General features: G+C 44.1%; 1 protein-coding gene and 1 long non-coding RNA gene across 12 annotated transcripts in view; one reads left to right on the forward strand and one right to left on the reverse strand.

The window, feature by feature from the left end:
• Positions 1 to 25,812, forward strand: part of tanc2b (tetratricopeptide repeat, ankyrin repeat and coiled-coil containing 2b) — a 473,655-nt gene that overhangs the window by 436,569 nt on the left and 11,274 nt on the right. For 9 of the 11 annotated variants that reach the window (XM_051936364.1, XM_051936366.1, XM_051936368.1 and 6 more), the window contains 8 exons: positions 2,420 to 2,605; positions 2,724 to 2,817; positions 3,374 to 3,507; positions 9,550 to 9,673; positions 13,267 to 13,442; positions 14,540 to 14,672; positions 15,157 to 15,186; positions 24,571 to 24,662. In XM_051936364.1, the coding sequence (XP_051792324.1) occupies positions 2,420 to 2,605; positions 2,724 to 2,817; positions 3,374 to 3,507; positions 9,550 to 9,673; positions 13,267 to 13,442; positions 14,540 to 14,672; positions 15,157 to 15,186; positions 24,571 to 24,662 (969 nt within the window). The remainder of the gene's footprint in view (positions 1 to 2,419; positions 2,606 to 2,723; positions 2,818 to 3,373; positions 3,508 to 9,549; positions 9,674 to 13,266; positions 13,443 to 14,539; positions 14,673 to 15,156; positions 15,187 to 24,570; positions 24,663 to 25,812) is intronic. The other 2 variants (XM_051936365.1, XM_028819657.2) reach the window with 1 other exon arrangement.
• LOC127530169 (uncharacterized) overlaps positions 1 to 25,812 on the reverse strand; it is a 251,310-nt gene that overhangs the window by 26,583 nt on the left and 198,915 nt on the right. The gene's annotated exons all lie outside the window — the stretch shown is intronic.

Here is a 25,812-nt window from a genome sequence, read left to right on the forward strand (position 1 = left end):
CCCCTCCACCCAGAAGTCAGTCTACAGTTGTGTGAAAAAGTAAGTACACCCCATGAGATGTTTTGTTTTTGTCTTTTTTAGTATATGTGGGCAAACTAAGATTTGATCTTCATATAAACCGTATCTCTACATAAAGGTTATGTAATTGGGGGGGAAAAAATTGACTTTGCAATAATCGGTTCAACGAAAAATGAACAGATACGCCCTTTCCTTCTGTAGAAAAGTAAGTGCCCCCTTGGCTCCAGTAGCTGGCATTGCCCCCTCATGTCAGCATTTAGTGGTCTCTGACGTCGACTAGCACCAAGTCTTTTTAGTCAGCTGTGTGATGTTTCAGGGGAGTCTTGCATGCACAGCCTGTAACCCCCCCCCCCCCCCCCACTACCATGTCAACGGGGCTTTGACTTAGTCATTCCAGTTTCTTTCTTTCTCCATTTCTTTCTTTCTTTTCTGCCATTCATTGTTCAGATTTACTGGCATATTTAGGCCATTTTCCCATTGCAAGGTCCACTTTCTGTTGATCTTGAGTCTTCTGAGTGATGCTGTCACGTTGTCCTCTCAGATTTAATGAAGAATTTCTAAGTGGATTCTGTGAAGATGAGCTGCCCAGGCCTTGATGCAACTAAACAGTCTCAGATCAGGGCATTGTCACCACCATGCTTTACAGTTGCTATTGTGGTACAAATGTGGTGCTTGGTTTTCACCAAACATGTCCTCTGGTACTGTGGCCACACTTTATCTCAGTCCTGAGCACGTTACTCCTGAAGTCCTGCTCTTTGCCCAGGCATTCAGGGTCAAACTTCATTCCTGCCCTTTGATTCATGCACTTTAACATTGACAATGGAAAGAGCTACCTGGAAGTCCTGTGATGAGATTCTGGGCTTCATGGAGACCTCGTTCAGCAACTTGCATTCTGCTCTTGGGTTGAACTTGCTGGGGTGGCCTTGCCAGACTGGCAGATGTTTGAAATCTTCTCCACTTGTAGATGATCTTTCGGACAGTAGAATGGTCGATGTCCAGTTGTTTGGAGATCTTTTAAAATTCCTTCAAAGACTTGTAAACATCTCTAACCTTCTGTCTGAAGACCTCAGAGAGCTCTTTCAGTCTTGACATGGTGATATCACAAAAATAGTGATGAGTAAACTCCACAGTGTTCACTTTTCCTCAAGTTCAGAGAAATCACAGAAGTGTACGCGTGTTTGCTCGAATGTCACTGAACTTGGTGAAATGCATTGACGTCAATGGGGAAGGACTACCTGAACTAGAGTTGACAGGATTATAATGGGGCAGTCACCTCTAAAGTGTCCCTGAGGGCTAGGGAAACATCTGCCAACTACACTGAACCGATTATTGTGGCCAAAAACGTGACCTGAGCTGTATGGCGGCAGTGCCAACCACTGCAGCACCGAACCTCTTTGAGATAAAAAAAACCAAAACACACAGTCAGAGAGGCGTAATCGTATATTTCATCAAAACTAAGCAGAAATGCCAAAATCGTAGTTAAAAGTCATAAAAAATACGTAGGGCTTTTAAGGGCAGAAAACTGAAAGTGGCGGGTCATGAAGGCTCTCCAAACTGTCTGTGCCGATGCTTTACACTTTCTCTTCTAGCAAAAAGGTGGAAACATCATGTAAATATTAATCTTCTGCTATCATTATTATTATTATTAATTCATAGAGTCTCCTGTGGTGGGTGGGATGTCAGGCTCCTTGAAGGTTTGTTTCCCTTCTTGCTGCGTCACTCATGTGGCTAATTATTAAGCAGGCCCAAGGCCTGCGCCGCCTCCTCTTATACTGACGTGGAACTCGGAGATCGACCTGCACATTTGGCTACAACCACAGATAACTCGTCTCACAGACTCTGTATATCAAGTGATCAGCGTTATATGCCTCGCAAAGCATTATGGGGCACTGGTTTAACACTACAATCCCTGAAGCCTACGAAAACACTTGTAATCCCGGCCCCCCTTAAATCCCTTCGCACCTCTCCCATCAGCGTCTTTTGTTTTGTAAATGGGTCGAACCCAATTCTAATTTGAGGTAGTGATACATGTAGGGGGTGCACTTGCTTTTTCTGCGTGAAACATTTCCATTTCTATTTGTTTTAAGTTAACACATTGGACTACAAAATTACATTATGTCATCTGCTTTACAGTATCTACTGAAAGCTGTTTAAATTAAGATCAAATCTTGATGCAACCACATACAGTATGTTAAAACAGATAACTGCATGGGGTGTTCTTACTTTTTCACACGACTGTCATTATGGTGTCTGTTCTGCCACTTTTGTGTAACAAGCCAGAGTTTGGAAGGCCATCTCCTCATTCAGTGTGCCGACAGAGAAAGAAAACGGGCATGAATCCGGTGAAGCCAAGGCCTCCTCATGGGTGTCTGATGCCTCCCTTTGTCTAATCCCCTGGCAGGTGGACCACCTGGATAAGAACGGCCAGTGTGCTCTGGTTCATGCTGCCCTCAGGGGTCACTTAGAGGTTGTTAAGTATTTGATTCAATGCGACTGGATGATGGGCGGACAGCAGCAGGGAGTCTTCAACAAGAGCCATGCCGTTCAGCAAGCGCTCATCGCAGCCGCCAGCATGGGCTACACGGAGGTGAGTGACCAGAGCTTTGCTGTGTCCCAGTCCTGGGCGGACAGCTTCATTTATTTGCTTGTGAGGGTCTCGTCCCAATCAAATTTCCTGTGTGTGGTTTTTTTTTTTCCCCCTTCAGATTGTGTCTTACTTGTTGGACCTCCCAGAAAAGGATGAAGAGGAGGTAGAAAGAGCACAAATTAACAGCTTTGACACCCTCTGGGGAGAGACGGGTAAGACGAGAAAAAGAGGATAAGCAGCAGGTGCTTCTGTGCCTTATCTGTCATACAAGCACTGAGGCAAATAACTGGCATATGTGGCGTTCCACAGAAGTGCCAGCTCCTTGTCCTTCAGTTGACTCGGAAACTTTCTGACATTTTTTTTTGCAAAACATATGGATAGGATATAAATACACCAGAAGGAAGGACCCATAATTCTGGCACCTGGCCTGAACCTAATTCACATCAATTCCCATGAGCCTCAAAAATCTGGCACTAGACCCACAGCATATGACACCTTTGATGAAGGTGGACGTGACCTGCCCTTCCTGAGATCAGGAGCATCCTCCATGCCGGCTTTTGTGAAAGGCTCACTGAGGGGCTCCTTATCTCTGTTTTGTTTTTCCCCCTTGACGGTTTAGTCTTCTTGGTTAAAGTTCTCGTGATTGGGCTGCTGGGTAGGAGAGTGGTGATGGGGTGCCCTTCGATAGGTAATACCTGAATGCAGCTAAACAAATGATGAAGGAGGTGGTGATGAGAGGTCAACTATTTTAAATATTTTCCTTTTCAGCCCTGACCGCAGCAGCTGGCCGTGGGAAACTGGAAGTGTGCCGCCTTCTCTTAGAACAGGGAGCAGCCGTGTCACAGCCCAATCGTCGTGGGATCATCCCTCTGTTCAGTGCCGTGCGCCAGGGGCATTGGCAGGTGAGCATCTGACAAGACCACCGTCCCATCAGAGGACGCGACGAGTGTAGACGCTGCACAAAGTGGTTTTTCAGATCCGAGCCGAATGTAATTGGGTCCTCACTGCTTCACAAGTCCAAGTTCACATACAAGCAAACCAATCAAGATGGACATTAGAACAGTTGTGATGCTAACAGGCCATTCAGCCTAACAAGCTTATCCATGCAATTCTCCTGGGGTCTCCAAAAACAAGCAATTTGAGATTTCAGGATCCCACAAGTCCTACACTCTACCCCGCCATTAATTACACATTTATGGTTCATTACATGAGGAAACACTTCCTAATACGATTGTGCAAAATCTGCCCTTACCAAGTTTTCACCCACATGCCCGTGTTGTGGCTGCAGAATTTAAATTAAGAGTCAGAATCCCCAGTACTCATTCCTTTCATGATTTTAAACACTTCAGTCACGTCACCTGTTCAGCTCCTTCAGTCTCTCCTCGTAGTGCATTCCTCAGACTCCCCTAATCAGCCTACGTGTTCTTTTCTGGACTTTTTCTAGCACCACTTTGTCTTTTTTGTATGATGGAGACCAAAGAGGAACCCAGTACTGCAGATGGGGCCTCACTAGTCCATTATAAAGCTAAGGCATAACTCCTTCGACTTGTACTAACTCCTCATGTCAGGGCGCTATATAACCCAACATCCTGTTAGCCTTCTTGATTGTTTCTGTCCACTGACTGGATGTTGATACTGACGAGTATGATATTGATTGTGACTTCCAGGTCTGTCTCATAAGGTGGACCTCCCATTACTTATTTAAATATGTACAGGATATACATAATCCCTCTGTCTCTCTCTCTCTCTCTCTCTCTGTCTATATATATATATATATATATAATATATACAGTACTGTGCAAAAGTTTTAGGCAGGTGTGAAAAAATGCTGTAAACAAAGAATGCTTTCAAAAATGGAAGTGTTAATCATTTATTTTCATCAATCAACAAAATGCATTGAATGAACAAAAGAGAAATTTAAATCAAATCAATATTTGGTGTGACCACCCTTTGTCTTCAAAACAGCATCAATTTTTCGAGGTACACTTGCACACAGTTTTTGAAGGAACTCGGCTGGTAGGTTGTTCCAGACATCTTGGAGAACTAACCACAGATCTTCTGTGGATGTAGGCTTCCTCACATCCTTCTGTCCCTTCATGTAATCCCAGACACACTCGATGATGTTGAGATCAGGGCTCTGTGGGGGCCATACCATCATTTCCAGGACTTCTTGTTCTTCTTTACGTTGAAGATAGTTCTTAATGACTGGCTGTATGTTTGGGGTCGTTGTCCTGCTGCAGAATAAATTTGGGGCCAATCATACGCCTCCCTGATGGTATTGCATGATATATAAGTATCTGCCTGTATTTCTCAGCATTGAGAACACCATTAATCCTGACCAAATCTCCAGCTCCATTTGCAGAAATGCAGCCCCAAACGTTAAAGGAACCTCCACCATGCTTCACTGTTGCCTGCAGACACTCATTATTGTACCTCTCTCCAGCCCTTCGATGAACAAACTACCTTCTGCTACAGCCAAATATTTCAAATTTTGACTCGTCAGTCCAGAGCACCTGCTGCCATTTTTCTGCACCCCAGTTCCTGTGTTTTCGTGCTTACTTGAGTCGCTTGGCCTTGTTTCCACGTTGGAGGTATGGCTTTTTGGCTGCAACTCTTCCATGAAGACCACTTCTGGCCAGTAGATGGGTGTACCTGGGTCCCACTGGTTTCTGCCAGTTCTGAGCTGATGACACTGCTGGACATCTTCCAATTTCGAAGGGTAATAAGCTTGATGTGTCTTTCATCTGCTGCACTAAGTTTCCTTGGCTGACCACTGTGTCTACGATCCTCACCATTGCCCGTTTCTTTGTGCTTCTTCAAAAGACCTTGAACAGCACATCTTGAAACCCCAGTCTGCTTTGAAATCTTTGTCTGGGAGAGACCTTGCTGATGCAGTAGAACTACCTTGTGTCTTGTTGCTGTGCTCAATCTTGCCATGACATGAAACTGTCTTCCACAACTTCACCTTGGTAGCAGAGTTTGGCTGTTCCTCACCCAGTTTGAAGCCTCCTACACAGCTGTTTCTGTTTCAGTTAATGACTGTGTTTCAACCTACGTGTGACATTGATGATCATTAGCACCTGTTTGGTAGAACTGGCTGCTCAGACACCTGACTAGAATCCTACAAAATCCCTGACTTTGTGCAAGTGGACCGATAAGAATTGATGTTGGTTTGAAGGCAAAAGGTAGGAACACCAAATATTGATTTGATTTTTCTTTTGTTCGCTCACTTTGCATTTTGTAAATTGATAACAATAAACAATCATTATTTATATTTCTGAAAGCATTCTTTGTTTACAGCATTTTTTCACACCTGCCTAAAACTTTTGCACAGTACTGTGTATATATGTACAGTGGAGTGTGTACACCTGATGAGCCCAGAATGAGGGCGAAACACGTGTCGTGTACTCTTTGCATTTATTTGACAGTAAACTATTGCAACCATTCTATGATCTGCTCTTCACAAACTGAGGGCACCGTGGCGGATGTTAGCAGATTGCTGGCCAACCACAAAGCGTTACCTGGTAGGTAACCACCCACACTATCAGATTGTAACACAGACTTCGAATGCCGTGAATATATATATATATATATATAATATGTGTGTGTGTGTGTATATATATATATATATATATACACACACACACACAAGGGGGACCTCAGGTTACAACGTCTCGACGTTTCAAGTTTATAACACTCCCATAAAAACTTAAAAAAATTGAGGTGCGAGTGTTTCTGCTTCCGCCGGTAGCGTCGTACTTACAGACTACGTAGGCGAACTCGTTTGGTTGCACGCGGCACAAGTGTTCTGTTTGCGTTGCTTTGTTTGGTGACCCTTATGGCTCTTAAACAAAAGTCAGAGTCTTCAGATGGCAGTGCTTCGAAGAAGAGGAAAGCCATCAAGATGGAAGTGAAATTAGACATTGTAAAGAGATCAGAAGGCATAAAGGGAAGGATTTTTTTTACACTCATTTTTTGACATTTTTTTCTGTTACTACAGTACAGTGTACAGTACAGTATATTTATGTCCTTTTCCTTTTTTGTGGCTTAGTTGTGTTTTTATGTTCTAGATTATGATTTGCAAATGTGTTAGGATAGGTAAGTGACTTAGGTTAGGGCAGTGGTTCTCAAACTGTGGGGCGGGCCCCCCTAGGGGGTGCGCGAAGATGTGAAAAAAAGAAAGCAAGAATCGAAAATATGAAAAATACATCTAATGAAACCAAAACAAATGAACTTAAACTACATTCTGATACTAGAAAAATAAATATAGAGTTAGATAAATGTCAATAAAAGTTACGTAGGTATAATAAAATATGCATCTATGATATATCATTAATTAAAAAAGAACAAATTGGTATTAGTGGGCTTCTTTCAAAAAAAATGTTAGGGGGGCGCGATTAAAACTGTTATGAAAACTTGGGTCGCAAATACTTAAAGGTTGAGAAACGCTGGGCTAGGGTGTGTTTCGACTTGCATCAAAATTCGGGTTACATCACCGTTGTAGGAACAGAACTGTGTCGTAACCCGAGGACCCCTGTATATATACTGTATATTTGTATATGTATGTATATACAGTATCTCACAAAAGGGAGTACACCCCTCACATCTTTGTAAATATTTGTTCTATCTTTTCATGGGACAACACTGAAGATCTGACACTTTGCTCCAATGTAAAGTAGTCCGTGCACAGCTTGTATCGTAGTGTAAATTTGCTGTCCCCTCAAAAATAACTCAACACACAGCCATTAATGTCTAAACCACTGGCAACAAAAGTGAGTACACCCCTAAGTGAAAAATGTCCAAATTGTGCCCAAAGTGGCCACCATTATTTTCCAGCACTGCCTTACCTCTCTTGGGCATGGCGTTCACATGAGCTTCACAGGTTGCTACTGGAATCCTCTTCCACTCCGGTCATCAGCAGTATGCTAGCGGTTTGTCCTGTAAGGCCTAAATCTGTAGCATCATGTAGAACATTACAACAATGGTAACAAGGTACAGGCCATTCAGCCCAACAAGCTTGTCCATCCTAACCCCTTCGATGGTCTAAAATTACATCAAGTCGAGATGTGAAGGCTCCTAACGGTTCTGCTCTGCACCACACCCTACTGGGTCATTTATTCCATATGTGATATCTGCCCTTAACTTTCCAACTGTGCCCCCATGTTCTCGTTGAAGGTTAGTGCATGTTACATTGTTAATCATTGTGTTAGTTTTTCAAATTTAAGTAATAACAAGCATAATAAAACAAAAATATGTAATGGCTGTTAGTTTTAGTATCATTGAATATCTGGTGGACACCAATGGGTCTTAAAAAGGTCGATACATTACAACTGGAGAATCTTTGCCACAGTGGCAGCACAGGGAGGTTGAGTGACTTGTTGAGTGAGGCGGAGGTGGGACATGAACTGACAACTTTGTGATTTAAAATTCTATGCCCTGGCCGGACTGTTGAACACAATTAATGAAAGTGGGATTTGGTGTCAATGGACAGACGACATACAGTGCATCTGGAAAGTATTAACAGCGCGTCACTTTTTCCACATTTTCTTATGTTCCTGCCTTACTCCAAAATGGATTAAATTCATTTTTTTCCTCAGAATTCTACACACAACACCCCATAATGACAACGTGAAAAAAGTTTACTTGAGATTTTTGCAAATTTATTAAAAATAAAAAAACTGAGAAATCCCATGTACATAAGTATTCACAGCCTTTGCTCAATACTTTGTCGATGCCCCTTTGGCAGCAATTCCAGCCTCAAGTCTTGTTGAATATGATGCCACAAGCTTGGCACACCTATCCTTGGACAGTTTCGCCCATTCCTCTTTGCAGCACCTCTCAAGCTCCATCAGGTTGGATGGGAAGCGTCGGTGCACAGCCATTTTAAGATCTCTCCAGAGATGTTCAATCAGATTCAAGTCTGGGCTCTGGCTGGGCCACTCAAGGACATTCACAGAGTTGTCCTGAAGCCACTCCTTTGATATCTTGGCTGTGTGCTTAGGGTCGTTGTCCTGCTGAAAGATGAACCGTCGCCCCAAACTGAGGTCAAGAGCGCTCTGGAGCAGGTTTTCATCCAGGATGTCTCTGTACATTGCTGCAGTCATCTTTTCTTTTATCCTGACTAGTCTCCCAGTGCCTGCCGCTGAAAAACATCCCCACAGCATGATGCTGCCACCACCATGCTTCACCTCTGGAGCTCTGACAGAGTGACCATCGGGTTCTTGGTCACCTCCCTGACTAAGGCCCTTCTCCCCTGATCACTCAGTTTAGATGGCCGACCAGCTCTAGGAAGAGTCCTGGTGGTTTCTAACTTCTTCCACTTACAGATGATGGAGGCCACTGTGCTCATTGGGACCTTCAAAGCAGCAGAAATTTTTCTGTAACCTTCCCCAGATTTGTACCTCGAGACAATCCTGTCTCAGAGGTCTACAGACAATTCCTTTGACTTCATGCTTGGTTTGTGCTCTGACATGAACTGTCAACTGTGGGACCTTCTATAGACAGGTGTGTGCCTTTCCAAATCAGGTCCAGTCAACTGAATTGACCACAGGTGGACTCCAATGAAGCTGCAGAAACATCTCAAGGATGATCAGGGGAAACAGGAGGCACCGGAGCTCAATTTGGAGCTTCATGGCAAAGGCTGTGAATACTTATGTACATGTGCTTTCTCAGTTTTTTTTATTTTTAATAAATTTTCAAAACCCTCAAGTAACCTTTTTTCACGTTGTCATTATGGGGTGTTGTGTGTAGAATTCTGAGGAAAAAAATGAATTTTTGGAATAAGGCTGTAACATAACAAAATGTGGAAAAAGTGATGCGCTGTGAATACTTTCCGGATCCACTGTACGTACATCAACAGAAGTGGCCGTGAGTGTGTATCAGTGGACTGGTTATAGAGATGATGGACAACAGCTTGCTAACAGTCACTACTTCTGTGCCCACAGATTGTTGACCTCCTTTTGACACATGGAGCAGATGTCAACATGGCAGACAAGCAGGGAAGAACCCCTTTAATGATGGCCGCCTCTGAGGGGCACCTGGGGACTGTAGAGTTCCTGCTTTCACAAGGTGAGTCCCCTAAGCTCTTCATCTGACCACAAGATTGTCAATCATTAGAAGGGTAAAGGTGGTAGTCATACCTGTGTGAGAGTCACCTGAATCTGGTGGCCTCCAAAGAAGATGTCAGACATCAGTGGCTCCTGTTATTGGCTGTGCTACTCCATTGGTTTCAAAGATTGGTCCATTTCACTACCAGCTCCTTGCTGGTCCATTTCACTGGGAAAAAAATTAATGGTCTCATCCAGCCATTGTAGAAGAGCACAGCTGGGCGTCTGGAGTCTCGTCTGCTGCAGCTGAAGCCAGGACAGTAGCTGACATGCTGTGGGTGATTAGAAAGTTAGACTGCAGTAAGTGATACTGAATATTTATAATTATATTCACTCTTCTTGAAAGTCCTTGCCATTCGTACACACAACTCTTCCAGTACATATTTTTTACTGACGGCCTAAGTGTTTTAATAGTTTGTTTTTAAATGCAAGTCAATTTGGTCAAATATATAATTCTAAAAAGCAAACAACAGTAAAGTGCAACTTGCATAAGTTTTCACACCCCACCCTCTGATATTTACTAGGGCCTCCTTCTGCTGCACCAGCTTTGCCCACTGCTCAGTGATTTTTGTCTGGTGGATTTCCTGCAGGTTGTTCAGATTGGATGGATGGCACCTCGGGACTGCAGTGTTCCACTTCCTGTGTGCCATTGGTTCTCAATGGGGTTGAGATCAGGACTTTGCCGTTCCAACTGCTTTGTTTTTCAGCCACTGCAGGGTTACCTTGACCTTGTGCTTCAGATTGTTGTCTTGCTAGAAGTCGGACCTTCTGCCAACTCTCAGTTTCATCAGCTAACTGGAACAGCTTCTCTTTATTTAGTGCCACCCATTCCACCATCAGTTCTAAAAAGATTCACAACTCCTACAGCTGCCACCACCATACTCCACAAGTGTTCTTTGAGGCACAGGCACTGTTGGGTCTATGCCATACGTAGCGCTTTGACATTTGGTTGAAAATCCCACTCTTGGTTTCATCTGACCACAAAACTTTTTCCCACATCCCAGTTGGGTCCTTCTCATGCATGTTGGTGAACTCCAGATGTACCTTTTCATGGATATTCCTGAATAATGACTTCCTTATTGTCACCCTGTCAAGTGGGCACAGTTACAGAGAGCTCTCGATACGGTGGGCTCAGGCATGTTGTACCGCAGATTCAGCAAACTGATGGCTGATCCCTGTGCCTCTGCGTCGTACTTGGGTGCTGCATTTTGATGGACTGGGAGGTGCACTGCACTTCCCACATCCTCCTCCAGTGGTGCTCACTGAGACATCCAAGCACTTTGGTCTTTTTTTTTTTTTTTTGAGTTTTATATCCAGAACATGTCACCGTAACATGAACTGCTCACTGGTAGAAAGTGATTATTCAGTGAGGTCCTAATGAGAGCCAAGTGTGTCTTGTTTGGGAACACTTGGCCACTTTTGGAACTTACAGGGTTTGAATGCTTCACATAAGCAGCCTTTTCCTAGTTTTTATTTTTCAGAAATATTCTTTGAACAAAGTTATGCAATTTGTCTTTTAAAAATAATTTGTTAGAACATTGTAGGTAGAAAGATAGATGTGAAAGGCACTATATAATATAAAGATAGAATGATATGAAAGGCACTATATGATAGATGTGTAAGGCGCTATACAATAGATAGATAGATGTGGGAGGTGCTATATAATAGATGGATAGATAGATGTGGAAGGCGCTATATAATAGATAGATGTGGAAGGCGCTATATAATAGATAGATGTGTAAGGCACTATACAATAGACAGATAGATAGATGTGGAAGGTGCTATATAATAGATAGATGTGGAAGGCACTATACAATAGATAGATAGATGTGGAAGGTGCTATATAATAGATAGATGTGGAAGGCACTATCCAATAGATAGATAGATAGATGTGGAAGGTGCTATATAATAGATAGATGTGTAAGGCGCTATACAATAGATAGATAGATGTGGAAGGCGCTATATAATAGATAGATGTGGAAGGCACTATCCAATAGATAGATAGATAGATGTGGAAGGCAGTATGTAATAGATAGATAGATGAATAAGGCGCAATACAATAGATAGATAGATGTGTAAGGCGCTATATAATAGATAGATGTGGAAGGTGCTATATAATAGATAGATGTGGAAGGTGCTATACAATAAATAGATAGATAGATGTGGAAGGTGCTATATAATAGATAGATGTGTAAGGCGCTATACAATAGATAGATAGATGTGGAAGGCGTCATATAATAGATAGATGTGTAAGGCACTATATAATAGATAGATGTTGAAGGTGCTATATAATAGATAGATGTGGAAGGCACTATACAATAGATAGATGTGGAAGGCACTATACAATAGATAGATGTGGAAGGTGCTATATAATAGATAGATGTGTAAGGCACTATACAATAGATAGATAGATGTGGAAGGTGCTATATGATAGATAGATGTGGAAGGCACTATACAATAGATAGATAGATGTGGAAGGCGCTATATAATAGATAGATAGATAGATGTGGAAGGCGCTATATAATAGATAGATAGATAGATGTGTAAGGCACTATATAACTGATGGATGGATGATACATTGCTACATATCATTCATAAAATGCCTTTTTTTAATTGTACACACATGCCTGGCCTTTTCTGTTTAGATTGATTGCAGTTCTTAAAGCTCATCCCCATTTTGCTGTTATCTGTAACTACTGGCATACAGAAATGTCACATTTACCAGAAAAAAATATTAGGGTGGCATTCAACTTCTGGCCCCCCGTGGGTAACACCAAAGTGTTGTGTCGGATTTCGGGCTGTGGGCTACACGAGTATGAAGTGCTGAGCTCATGTGTAATATCAGACCAGGCACACACAGTGGGAGCTCTTAGCCTCTTACTGTAATTGCATGGCGGTTTATTCTTCGCTGCAGCATTCTGCTCTCCGGTGCTCTTCACTGAGTGCAGGCTCACAGCGTGTACTTGGATTTACAGATAGAATAAGGGAAAAGTAAATGACAGGAGCTCACGTCATATACATACATAAACACGAGCTTCAAAGTAATCGAACAGTAAAACAGGAAGGCATTTCAATCAGTTAAATGTACGCAGCTCACCATTGGAAGGCTTGTTAACATCCATTTGAAAAACAGAAACTCCAATTAACACAATGCAGGGAGAAAGTGAACCTCTGGGGGTCCACAGTTAGTGATGAGCGATGAAGTCACAGTTTGATGGCCAGGGCTGACCAGCTTCAGACCCCTTCTGAGCGTTGAGTGATTTAATCAGCATAAGCTGATTTAAGAGAGAGGAGGTCTGGTGCTGAGTCAGTAGCTCTTGAGTGCCCAGGTTGACGTTTATTCTTTTATAAATTTAGCCAAAATATAACCTACACTGCAAAGTTCAGGGTGGCAAGAGCATCTGTGGAGGTACCACAGCTAAGAGAGCACATGAACCTTTTTTGTTTCAACTACTACTATTATGTGTGGATGAAGACGGAGAGTCCAAAACCCCCGTCGGAGCCCACTTTACAAGCGAATGTATCATTGGCTGTATTGTTGTCGTTGTTGTCCAGGAGCTTCGCTGTCTCTGATGGACAAGGAGGGTCTGACAGCTCTCAGCTGGGCCTGCTTGAAGGGTCACTTGGCAGTAGTACGCTCGTTGGTGGAGAGAGGGGCTGCTACAGATCATGCAGATAAGAATGGGCGCACGCCGCTGGACCTCGCTGCATTCTATGGTGATGCAGAGGTGGTGAGTATCTTTTGTTATTTTTCTCTGTGATGCCAGCATCGTCAGATCCTTGGCAAGGCTACAGACAGGACAGCTAGCTGTGCATCATCCAGTGGAGCTGATAGAAAAGCAGGTCAGGAGCGTTACTTTGACCCATCAGGCTAAAACACTGCAAGTATGAGGTTATCATGTTTGGGCACCTCAGCACAGTTACATCATGTTGGGTGAGGTGCCCAAAGACGTCTGGTGGCTCTTGATTCAGTTTAGTCAGATTTACTCTTCCACAGTCAACTCCAACATATCTGACTTGCTGACACTTTCTACAGTTTTGCTCCAGCTAAACATCGCTTTACGAAATGTTAACTGAGGCTCAGTCCACACTACTACACTGTACTTTAAAGTCTGTGTCTTTAAGGAGAACAATCTCCATCGACACCAGCATTTTCATATCATTTACGAATGACTAAAAACGCACATGATGTAGTCTTCCACCTACACTGGGCAATCGGCGGAAACGGGAAGAGGAAGTGTCCTCCACACTAGACGTTGTTTTGCAGCTCACATTTAAAAACAGAGAAGAGCAAAGCAGTTGAAGCAGAAACCTTGACAGCCTTGGAGAAGGATCTGGATGGGACGATGGGACAACTTACAGCTAAACAAACGGGCTGGATGGCCTGAATGGCTTCCCCTTGTTTGTCAGATTTCTTGTGTTCTTATACTCAATGGAGTACAGGATTGTGTAGTTTAGGGCAGAATTATTAATTCAGTTCTCAAAGGCACAGATAAAGCCGATCCAGATGTATTCTTTCAGATCGACGGTAAGTCACAAATTAAGGACAAGTGCATTTAGGACTGAAGCCAGGAAGCTCAGACAGACCAACGAGAGAAGGAGTTGAAGTAGAAACCATGAAAACGTGTAAGAAGGATCTGAACGAGATATCGGGGCAGCTTAGCTGATAACGAAACAAAGGGGCTCGATGGACTTAAATCTTCTCGTTTGTAAACTTTCTCATGGCAGGACTGGGTGACCAATCCCACCACCGTAGCACCAGAGTGGCAGTGACCACAGAGGAGCAGCCATTTCATTTCATTTTTTTTTCTCTTTCCCGACATTGCAGGTCCAGTTCCTAGTGGATCATGGAGCAATGATTGAGCACGTGGACTACAGTGGTATGCGGCCCCTCGATCGGGCAGTAGGCTGTCGCAACACCTCGGTAGTGGTGACCCTGCTGAAGAAAGGAGCCAAGATAGGTAGGAACTCACAGTGACCTCGGGGAGTCCTAAACGCCCAGTTCTGTGGTGACGTGATGTTGAAGGAGGGCAGTTGCTGTTAATGAAGTGGATCGGTGGCATTATGCCCAGTAAGCGGGGCCTGTTTTTGAGGGTGCCCATGTTGCCAGCTCATTGCACCTTACTAACCAGCTTTGTACAATTTCCAAGGTTCCGCTGCCTTTCTTGCTTGCTTCTCTCGTGTGCTTCTTGCTCCTGGATGCTCTTGTTTTCTATTGTGCGGCTGCTTTTTTTGTTCTCCTTTCACAAACGTTTGCATTTTTTTAAGATGTTACGTCAAGCGCCTTTAGTTTTGCTGATACACTTTGCCTTTTTTTTTTCCAAAAAAAAAAAAAAAGACCCCACTTCCTGCTTCTCACGGCTGCTTTTTCTTTTTCCTTTCTCATTTCCCTCCGCCCCACTTTGTCTGTTCTTGCCCTGTCACCATTGCGCCACCCTTCACCAGGCTGCCAGACTCTGCCCAGTCGCCCTCGAGGTATTCCCATCTTGTGTCTGCTACTCCTGGCTGCACCCACGGCCAGCTTTATCTGTTGTCTTGTTTTTCTTGCTTTACGGCAGTGCTTCTTAAAAACCTCCATGCTGTCTAAACTACACCTGAGAAACTTAGTAGGTGACACTGACCAAGCTGGCATCCTGAATGACGGCACGCTTTTAACAGTCTGGACATTGAAATGAATGCCGCAATTGGCAACGTAACGTCTGCCCCTTATGAACACTTGTGAGCTGGCATCATCACTTTCACTCTCTGTGCCCTTTTACTGCCAAGAAATGAAAGATCACCAGCTGTTAAATGTCGTCGTCACATTTTTGTTTTCACCCTCAATAAGAAGCACTGCCTGGCCCTGTCGGTGTCCTGTGCTCTGCTGTCCTCGCTGCAGGGGACTACGAGGTCTCATCTGCTGAGTGCAGTGTATGAGGAGCTCTTTGGACGTAACTCACTCTGACTGTGCTTGCCATAACTTTCCATGAATTTAGGAACACGTGAGGACCAGAGTGCCCAGGAACAAAGGCGGTGGCACACAGTAGCCTTCAGGGTCTCCTGGGCTACCAAAAAAGGACCAGTGGCGGCTGGTATGCTGCTGCCTGCAACTTGACGCTACTAAGATGGCTCCAGGCCTGATGATGTCTCACATTCTCATAATGTGATCTTGAGCTTCTAGAAGTCGGCTTTTAGTTGAGCTAATAAAATAACTGAAGACCACAACACTACTAGAAACTGTGAATGTCCTGGAGGGGCCTCCTACCACAGCCTTCATTTCACCATGCTAATGACTGTTTGAGACCACTCTAATCTGGCTACCTCTATTAAATAACACAAAGCTGTATTTTTCATGGACTTCTGTTTATTGTATTCGACATAAGGCGTGTTGGTCAGATATCCAAGTAAGAACATTGCTGCACACTGCGCACGACAATATGACGATGACAACAACTAGTGGCACCGCCCGTGATTAAGAGAAAAAGTCGGCTTTACATCTTAATGAATTCTAAAGTAATGTAAAATTCACAAAGCAACATAACTCGGTCCGGGTTCACAGGGTTGGGGGCTGTTTTATCTTGGTGGGGTCCTAGGCTGACCCTGTTTTCCCTTTCAGACTCCTCTACTGCGTAGACCCTAACCAAATGTCAGAAATCCCACTTAGAGCCCCTCCACACTTACCAGCCTGCTCGTTCGTAGTTCAGTTCATCTGTAACTCCAGCCAACTAGACAGAGTAGGAGAGAAAGGTAACACGTTTATTCACACATTATAGATAATCAGTAATGGCGCCCTGCATGTTACCCACTTGACCTGATCGTTCCTAGTCTTCATCCTCTTCCTCTGTACGTTTATCATTCGTGTGCTCAGAGGTTGATGCACTTGCTTCTTCCTGAGCAGCTCTTCTCTTCTCCACACTACCGGCCCACTGCTTCTTCTCTTCTTCCCTTGGCATCTTTTCACATTAAAACTGATTAAGTCAGTGTTTGTGTTACAATTACTTAGTACGTTTTCCTTAATTTTTCACTTAAGTCTTCGATCTGCCTCAAGAATGATTTAAGACAGGGGTGACGAACTCTAGGCCTGGTGGGCCGCAGTGGCTGCTGGTTTTCATTCTAACCCTTTTCCTAATCAGTGACCAGTTTTCACTGCTAATTAACTTTTTCCCCATCACTTTACTAGCCCTGTTAGAAGAGTTCAGTCCTCTGAATTGATTCCTTTCTTCATTAAATGGCAGCCAAGCATAAATGAGATGTGAAACGAGCCAACAGATGACCAGCTAAACTGGGGCTTCAAACTCCAACCAGTTTCACTCCAATCACTTTCATAATGAGAAGCCAATTCTTGCTGTGAGTTAAACCCGCTATTTAATTCCATGGCTTGTTGCTGCTCTCATTCTGCCACAGCACACATTTCCAAAACTGCTGTTTTTCTGTTCTTTCTAAGACAGAGGTGGTGAACTCCGGGCCTCGAGTGCCGCAGGTTTTCATTCTTACCATCTTCTAAATTAGTGATCAGTTTTTGCTGCTGATTACTTCTTTTAATTAACGTGACTCAGGCCCCATAGTTGTTTCTTTTTCTTTAATTAGCAGCCAAACAATAACAACAACATTTATTTATTTCTAGAGCACATTTTCATACAAAAAAGTAGCTCAAAGTGCTTTACATAATGAAGAAAAGAAAAGACAAAATAAGAAATGAAAATAAGACAACATTAGTTAACATAGATTAAGAGTGAGGTCTGATGGCCAGGGGGGACAGAAAAAACAAAAAAAAAACTCCAGACGGCTGGAGAAAAAAAATAAAATCTGTAGGGGTTCAGAGGCCACAAGACCACCCAGCATCCTCTGGGCATTCTACCTAACATAAATGAAATAGTCCTCTTTGTATGTAGGGTTCTCACAGAAGGACTTGATGATGATAACGAGACACAAGACAGGCCACCACATGACCAGCTCCCCTGTGCCCATCACACAATATCTGAAATTAAAGAGAGGTGATGGTCTCAGTAAGGTTCATCTCTCAGGTCAGTTTGAAGCCCCAGTTTAGCTGGTCATCTGTCGGCTCGTTTCACGTCTCATTTCTGCGTGGCTGTCATTTAATGAAATGAATCAATTCAGAGGACTGAACTCTTCTAACAGGGCTAGTAAAGTGATGGGGAAAAAGTTAAAATTAGCAGTGAAAACTGGTCACTGATTACTGAAAACCAGCAGCCACTGTGCCACTCCAGGCCCGGAGTTCGACATCCCTGATTTAAGATATGAAGACGTAGAGGAAGTGACGGTGAAGGTGGTAGGGGTGAGAACGGCGCCCATACACGTGCCACAAGGGCACCCTGCTGCTGACAGTTGATTCTACAATAAAATAAAAAGAGGAATAACCTTGGAGGTCAATCATCACCCCGAAAGCAGACAGTAGACATCACGTAGTCTATGTGTACCAAATTTCAGGTCAAACAGTTTGCAAGCTACAGGTGATTTAAAATCCTGGACAGACAAACGGACAGCCACAGTATAGCGTATTAAATATAAAGATAGGCACACAATTGAGGCAGAGTACGACGAGTGTGACAAAGTAATACCAAACCAGCCTGGTCAGGTAGCCTCCAGTACAGTCCAGTGTGGTCTGTTGATCCAGCATGGCCTCTGTATGGATGGAGCATAGCACAGACTCCAATTGAAGTCCCTCCAGTGGTCCCTGACACGGCTCTTGGGCCAGTGGGGGTCTCACACCCTGTCACTCCGATTGTATAACGTGCCTTGCCATCTTCCAGACGAGGCCGTTTTATCTCTGATGTGGTGACTCTTAAATGTGCCCTGAGCGCGAATTTACTGCCATCTTAAACATTATTCTTTGTAAATTAAAATATAAAAGTACAGCTCGAATATTCGATGAAGACAATCTACAAATAATTATCACAATATACGAGGTGTGATCAAAAAAATATAGTGAATATTTAAATAAAAATAATTATTACAGTAAAAGACACATTGCCATTAACCCCCCTCACTTCAAACACACTTCTCCCGTTGCTCTTGTGGACGTCTCTGTCGTTTGTGCCTTTAGTTGCGCTGTTGTCGCTGCCTCGATGTTCTGCGTGTCAATCAAGGTCCAGCATCAAGGTGATGATGATGATGGTGTTTTTTGACTTTAATGGAATTGCGCAAGCCGAGTTTGTACCCAGGAACACTGCGGTGATCTCTGAATATTAGAAAGGGCTTATTAGGGCATTTAAGAAACAAAGTGCATAGAAAATGACCTGAGAAACGGGAAAGCGATTTCATCCTCCACCAGGACGATGTTCCGTGTCACACATCACTTGTGGTACACAAATTTCTGTCAGATAAGAATATTACAGTGTGTCCTCATCCACTTTATTTCACTGGATGTGGCACCGTGTGACTTCTGGCTCTTCCCCAAAGTCAAAATGATCCATGAAAAGTAAAACGTTTTGAATCCGTTGAGGACTTCGAGGCAGCCATGAGAGTGTAGCTCATGAAAGACGACTTCCAGAACTGCTTCAGAAAGTGGCAAGAACGATGATGGGATATGATTGTTCGAAGTGATTGGAGGTATTTTGTTGGGGATACATGGCAATGTGTCTTTTACTGTAAAGATTTAAACATTCACTGTAGTTTTTGATCACACCTCATATGATAGATGATACCAAGTTGTCCTCACCGATAGAGAAGCTTAGCTCAGTGGCATCAGTTGGAAGCCTGCAACCAACTTTAGACGGGGCGCCCATCGTCCCAAAGCCCACTCGTGTACACAGGAAGCCATTGAAGATTTTTTTTTTTTTGTATGGCTTGGGGACTTGAGAAGAAAACTGAAGAACATCTCACACAGGACTACAGGGGTCACACAAATGGTGCGGGATCCATGAGGTAGAACAGCCCACTATACCACCCAAAACCTTAATGTGTAAGGTTGGTATGGCTTGGCAAGCCAAGCATATGTTAAAAATAAACGGCAACCTTCTGAGCGCCGTCTCGTAACACGAGCACCACAAGTTAGTGTCATCTTGTCGCTGAATTTAAGATGTTTGGCTTCTGACACTTTGCTACGTAATTTGTAGCCAGCAGTCTGCCCTGCTGTTTCATGACGGCACTTTCAAGAATGACAGCGTTTACTTCGATAGCATATTTTTACACAACAGGTGTTGCTCAAAGTGCTTTATGAAACGCAAAAGTGTCAATTACAAAGATAAAAAAAAAATAAAAAGAAAGCAACCAATAAGTACCGTAGATACTCGCGTATAAGTCGAAAAATTTATGCCTTAAAATTCATTCAAAAAAACAGAACCGACTTATCCGCAGGGCAACACAGTTGTCCATAGAATTTGGGTAATGACATTGTACACTCGACGCTTCACGGTGTTAAGTCACCGGTCATCTGCCGTTTCCCATGGTCTTTGAAATAATTGTAAGCCAGCAATACTATTGCTAATTAGCTAGTTTTTTTTTCTAATTTCATTAAATAATTCTTCAAACAGTGATATACTTGAATTTGAGCATTAGCTTTTGCAGGTTTTGGATAACAAACATACCATTAGCTGTCACGTGCAACCAGATTTGGAATCAAAAGAACCAAGGCAACGCACGCTATCAATGCGATGCAAGCGCAGCCCGCGATTCAAAAAATTTCTCTGCCTACCGGTTTGTCTCGTCTGACAGTAGCTGAAAAGCAGCATCAGGAGAGAGCAGCCTGAAGTAGTCCAGCAGCGGGTGATCTGTCGTGTCCAACAGCAAGCCATGCCGTCTTGTGAAGTCCGGTAGCTGCATCGGCTGCGCGAATGCGTTCAGCTGGCAGCCGATCAGCTGGGGCGGCATTGGCTGGTGTCCGATCAGCTGATGCCGGCTTCTCACTCTCTTGCTCGATTCCTGATCACTGTCAATAAAATCCGATTCTGAAAAATCAGAGTCCGACTCAGCGATAATGTGCAAAACATCGTCTGCCAAATGTTTTCTTTTCTGCACTCGCTTTGCTCCCTTGTGACATATCAACGCCATCTTGCCTTTGTTTACATTTCACAACGCACGCACACACAAGGATTAGTTGCAGAGTCAACGAGTCTAGCATTTCTCCAAGCACAGAGGGAATGCCAGTGACATGAGAGTGAGTTTTGTCACCATTAACAGCTGATTGTCACCCTCTATCTCTGATAGCTGTCAAGTTTTACCCTCGACTTATACGTGGGTCATAACAAATTTCGTAATTTTCGGTTTAAACAATACACTCGACTTATCTGCGAGATCGACTAATACACGAGTATCTACGGTAATAGAAAATAAAATGGGCCCTGGCAGAATTACCCTCCGCTTACATTGCGGTTATTTAAGTCTCTAATAATAAAATGGCAAATGTCAGAGTCTGCTTTGATAAATCTTGCGGTGGCTGGAAGGCCAGAAAGAGGAGGCGAGTAAAATAAAAAGCTAAAAGAGGATGTTGAAGATAATAAAATTGTAGGGAGCTAAGAGACGTTAATGTGGACGAGAGGTACCTGGTGCCGGCCTTGTCTCGGGGTGTTCGGCTGCACTTGAGTAATTCTCAACCCGCACCGCCAACAAGCCAGGTGGTGAGTGGCGCTGGTCTTTTATTTCCCAGTGAAATTGTCGACTTCATTTTTTATTTTTTTTTTTGGACCAACAAATTTGAAATTTTATGGTGACAGGTACATTTTATTTTTGGTAAGCTCTCAGTTTTCTGTGGTCTGGACTGGGACTGAGTTGGAACTAAATACGTTAACAGGATTTCCTTGGGGTTACTGTAATGGGACAGAAAGGGACACCAGCAGCGTCCACATACATGTAGCAACTGCTCAATTGTAGTGGGGGGGCTGGTGAGATGGGCACTTTGATTAGACTGCCTTGTGCCCACCGGCCAACAGTGGCTCACCACAGTCCTCTCTCGTCATCCAGTTCTAATCTGTTCCTGAATACAGGTTGGAAAATGAAAAGCTACATCCCATTATTTTAAATAGGAAAATAATCATTAAAAGGGAATTTCTCTTGGCACATTACACACATACACGTCAAGTCAAGTCAGGTTGGTGAGCAGGCACGGGTACAGCGCATTGCTGCACCCACTACACGACAAAACAACTCGGGATCCCGGTTTGCAGACACACGGTCCAGTCCCACCCTCCGGAAAGGACCCTCTTATCTGCCGCAGCCAGGTGTTACGTGGGTGAGTCCTTGGCGTGGTCCAGCCACTCGGGTCCCCAACAATGAGGATCTTATGAGCTGGATCACCCTCTGGGACACGCGCCACTTGGCCGTAGTGCCATAACCGACGCTCCATCACAGTGCAGGTCATGTGCTTCATTCGGGACTCCGTGAGCAACACAAAGTCAAAGCAGCGGCACCCAAGGATTTTCCGGAGAGACACACATGAAGGAGTCCAGTCTTCATCTCAGGTCACTGGATAGCGTCCATGTCACACAACCATATAGCAAGACAGGAGGCACCAGGACTCTAAAGACTTGGACCTTCGTCCTTTTGCATAGATATCAGGAGAGCCACACACCCGTTTCCAGCGACCTCATGACCCCCCATGCTCTCCCAATCCGTCTACCTGACTTCATAGGAAGAGTCACCAGAGACATGAATGTCACTGCCCAGGTAAGTAAACCTCTCGACGAGGTCAACACTCTCTCCACAGACAGACACACTGCTGATGGAATGGTCCTTACGGATGACACTGCAGTTGTGACCCACTGGGCTGGCTACTTTGAGCAGATGTTCAAAGCTGATCCTCTGGCTCAGATGTTGGAGATCTCTGGGTCCACGGTCCTTGAGGCTGATCCTCCAATTAGCTGTGGACCCCCCAGTCTCACTGAGATTGCACAGGTGGTGAACCAGCTGAGGGGGGGAGAGGCTGCAGGGATCTGTAGTATCCGGGGTGAACTTCTCCAGGCTGGTGGTAAGGCTGTCCTCCTGGCGTTGCAAGCAATCTTTGCTTCCATTTGGGAGACTGGCATCATCCCAACTGACTGGAAAACGGGACTCATCGTCCCTATCTGGAAAGGGAAGGGTGATCGCCTGGATTGCAGCAACTACAGGGGGATAATTCTGCTCTCGGTGCCGGGTAAGGTCCTTGCTAGGGTCATCCTCAATAGGATCCGTGATCACTTGCTCACCTACCAGCGACTGGAGCAGTCTGGTTTTACGCCTAAGAAGTTGACCATCAACCGCATCCTGGCACTGAGGGTTCTCATGGAGCGCACATGCGAATATCGGCAGAGTTTCTTTACAGCCTTTTGTTGATTTTCGCAAAGCGTTTGACTCAGTTGATCGAGCTGCCCTGTGGGACGTCCTGAGATCCCCTTGAGGTTGCTGGATATCATGGCCGGCCTGTACACTGGTACTGTGAGTGCTGTGCAGAGTGGAGGCAGGACCTTTGCATTTTTCCCATTTGATTCTGCGGTCCCTCAGCAGTGTGTTCTCCTCCTACTCTGTTCAATGCTGGCATGGACTGGGTGTTGGGCAGGGCCGTGGGGTCCAGCGGCTGTGGGGCATCTGTTGGGGAAGAAAGATTCACGGATCTCGACTTTGCTGATAATGCTGTGATCTTCACGGAGTCAATGGATGCTGTGATTGGGGCACTCGAGAGACTGAGTGAGGGGTCTTAGTGTCCGGGCTTGCGAGGGTCCTGATAAAACCCAACATCCAGGCCTTTAATGACCTCTTGGGCACGGCCATCAGCAGTGTGTACACACCAGAAGGTAAATACAATTAAATAACATGATATACAATATATGAAACCATCACCATGTTATATACTGTAATAATATGCCCCCAGCCCAAAAGAAAGCCCACAAACTGGTTTCCCCAAATTGAACTAAAACCCCATTAAACATCCCCCCCGACTCCTTCATGATATAACACAGTTCATTTATCAGTTATCAAATTGTGACTGTTGATGAGGTCTTTAAAGGGAAGGCTTTTTGTAAAGCGGAGAGACATGCGATTGTGTAGAGGGGGGGGGCCCACCTCCACAGCCAGACAGCACGGTGGGCTCGGCTAACAACAAAATGTATTTTAAATAAATAGATAGCTCCACCTTTTCACCACATTTCACATGTTTAAAGATGACAGATATTTTGTGATAAATGCGGCAGGCACCTCAGAGGGCGTGGGCACCAAGAGCAGTACTGTACACCCATGCCCACGAGCACACTTGCATGGTACAAATCTCAAGATCGCTTAGAGCCGAGTTTGATGAACAGAACAACAACAATTTGTTTCTTGTAAAGCCCAACCTCACACACGCTTGGCTTTATCAGGCCCCGTTTTTTGATCTGGATACTGAATTTGCAGTATAAATAAATAAGAGCCATTATAGTGACAAATCTTTGGAGAAAGAGGGGTGACTGTATGCCATACCATAGGAGCTGTAGAAGAACCTTGGGGGTCCAGCATATTCAGCCCCCTGTCAGGGCAGCAGTGACTGATTGGGTAAGAGTGAGCTGACCCCCCAGCTCTCACTATTGTGGTTTCTTATGTCTAAAGTTACCTTAAACACCATGCAGTCAATGACTTGTAACCCTCGGAAAAGTGTTGGCAAGCACAATCGGGTCGAGCCAGGGATGGTTGTCGGAAGCGGAGTGTAAATGCCAGTTTGTGGTGGTGTAGCTCTAGTTTTTTGTTTTTCTTGATTAAAGCTGCACAGTCAGCCAGGACTCTGTGTATGGTGGTGGCTCTGTGTAGCAGGCATCTCCATTCCCCTCTCCCTCCACGTCCCCCTTCACCTCCTGTGCCTCCTCTAACTTCCCTGTTGCTTTGATATTTCTTCACCGTGACTCAGGTGCACCCTGCATTCTCGTTTTTTTTTGGTTTGTTTTTTTTTTTTATACCCATCATGCATCCTGTACACTGCAGGTCCTGCCACATGGGCAATGGCAACTTCGAAGCCTGACATCATGATCATTCTTCTAAGCAAGCTCATCGAGGAAGGTGACACATTTTATAAGGTGAGGAAAAAATAAACTTTTATTGGTGATTTAATCTGAACTGATTGTTTAAAGTGATAACATTTGTTACAAATGGCAATGTTAGTTTATTTCTGTAAGAATGAGGATTATCGTATTAAAAGAGGGAGTCACCTTGTGATATTAAAAGTGTGGCCTCTAATTGTGGAGGCACATGCAGCACTTTAAGATTGAGATGCTAAACCTGATGTCACATTACACGACTCCTACTTGGAGGGGCTGTCAGACTTCACGACTGCAGTTATTGGTCTCCTTGCTGTAGGATGTCAGATTACACAACTAGCAATCGCAGAGTATTTCAAATTAGCCAACTCCTTAATGACGTTCAAAGTATTGCGCACTCGCTGCATTCTGACAGACAACAGCGTGCTGCCTGACCGTGCCAGTAACTGCAGTGCCTTACCAGGTACAGCGAGACTGGCTGCCATCTTTGTCCTTTTTTTTTTAATTCTTTCATGGTACATAAAACATGAGACAGTAGACAGACGAGCTCCTCTCCTGGTCCAAACACCTTATGCATTGTATCTCCAGGCAAGTGCTCATTGGTCGTCACAGAATCCGCCAATACAATTTAAGACAAAATCAAACCTTTTTGATGTATTTGGGCTGCGTTACAGACTATCTGGAGCGAGTTTCTGGGGATGTTATACTTACATGACTGCCAGCCACCCGAGCGTGACGCAACTGCTGAGATTATGTACATGAAGTGTACGACTGAATATCGCAGGATGAGTCGTGTAATGTGATTAATGGCCTTAAAAGTAGAAAATGCCAAACGCCATAGACACTGCACTGACATTCGGAGATCACTAAACTGTAATGGAGAGTAAAGTAAGAGAAATGACCAGCTGGGGACACCTGACAAGAGTGAGGCCCTGTACAAAATGAGGTCAGGAATCATGAAGTGAACCCCTGGCTGATTAGATTAACAAAGTGACCACAACTCTCACGTGCAATGGGAAAAACCTAGTAACTGTCTTTTTTTTTTTCCTTTTTCAAAATTGAGTTTTGTTTCATTTTTGGAGTTACCAGGTCTTTCCTGATGTTATAAGGTAGTGGTGATGGCCAAATATGTCTTCATTCTGGTCATAACACAATGGAAGAAGCTCATATGGACCTCGTACTTTACATA

The sequence above is a fragment of the Erpetoichthys calabaricus genome, chromosome 14 (genome assembly GCF_900747795.2).
Source record: "Erpetoichthys calabaricus chromosome 14, fErpCal1.3, whole genome shotgun sequence".
NCBI classification, from domain to species: domain Eukaryota; kingdom Metazoa; phylum Chordata; class Cladistia; order Polypteriformes; family Polypteridae; genus Erpetoichthys; species Erpetoichthys calabaricus.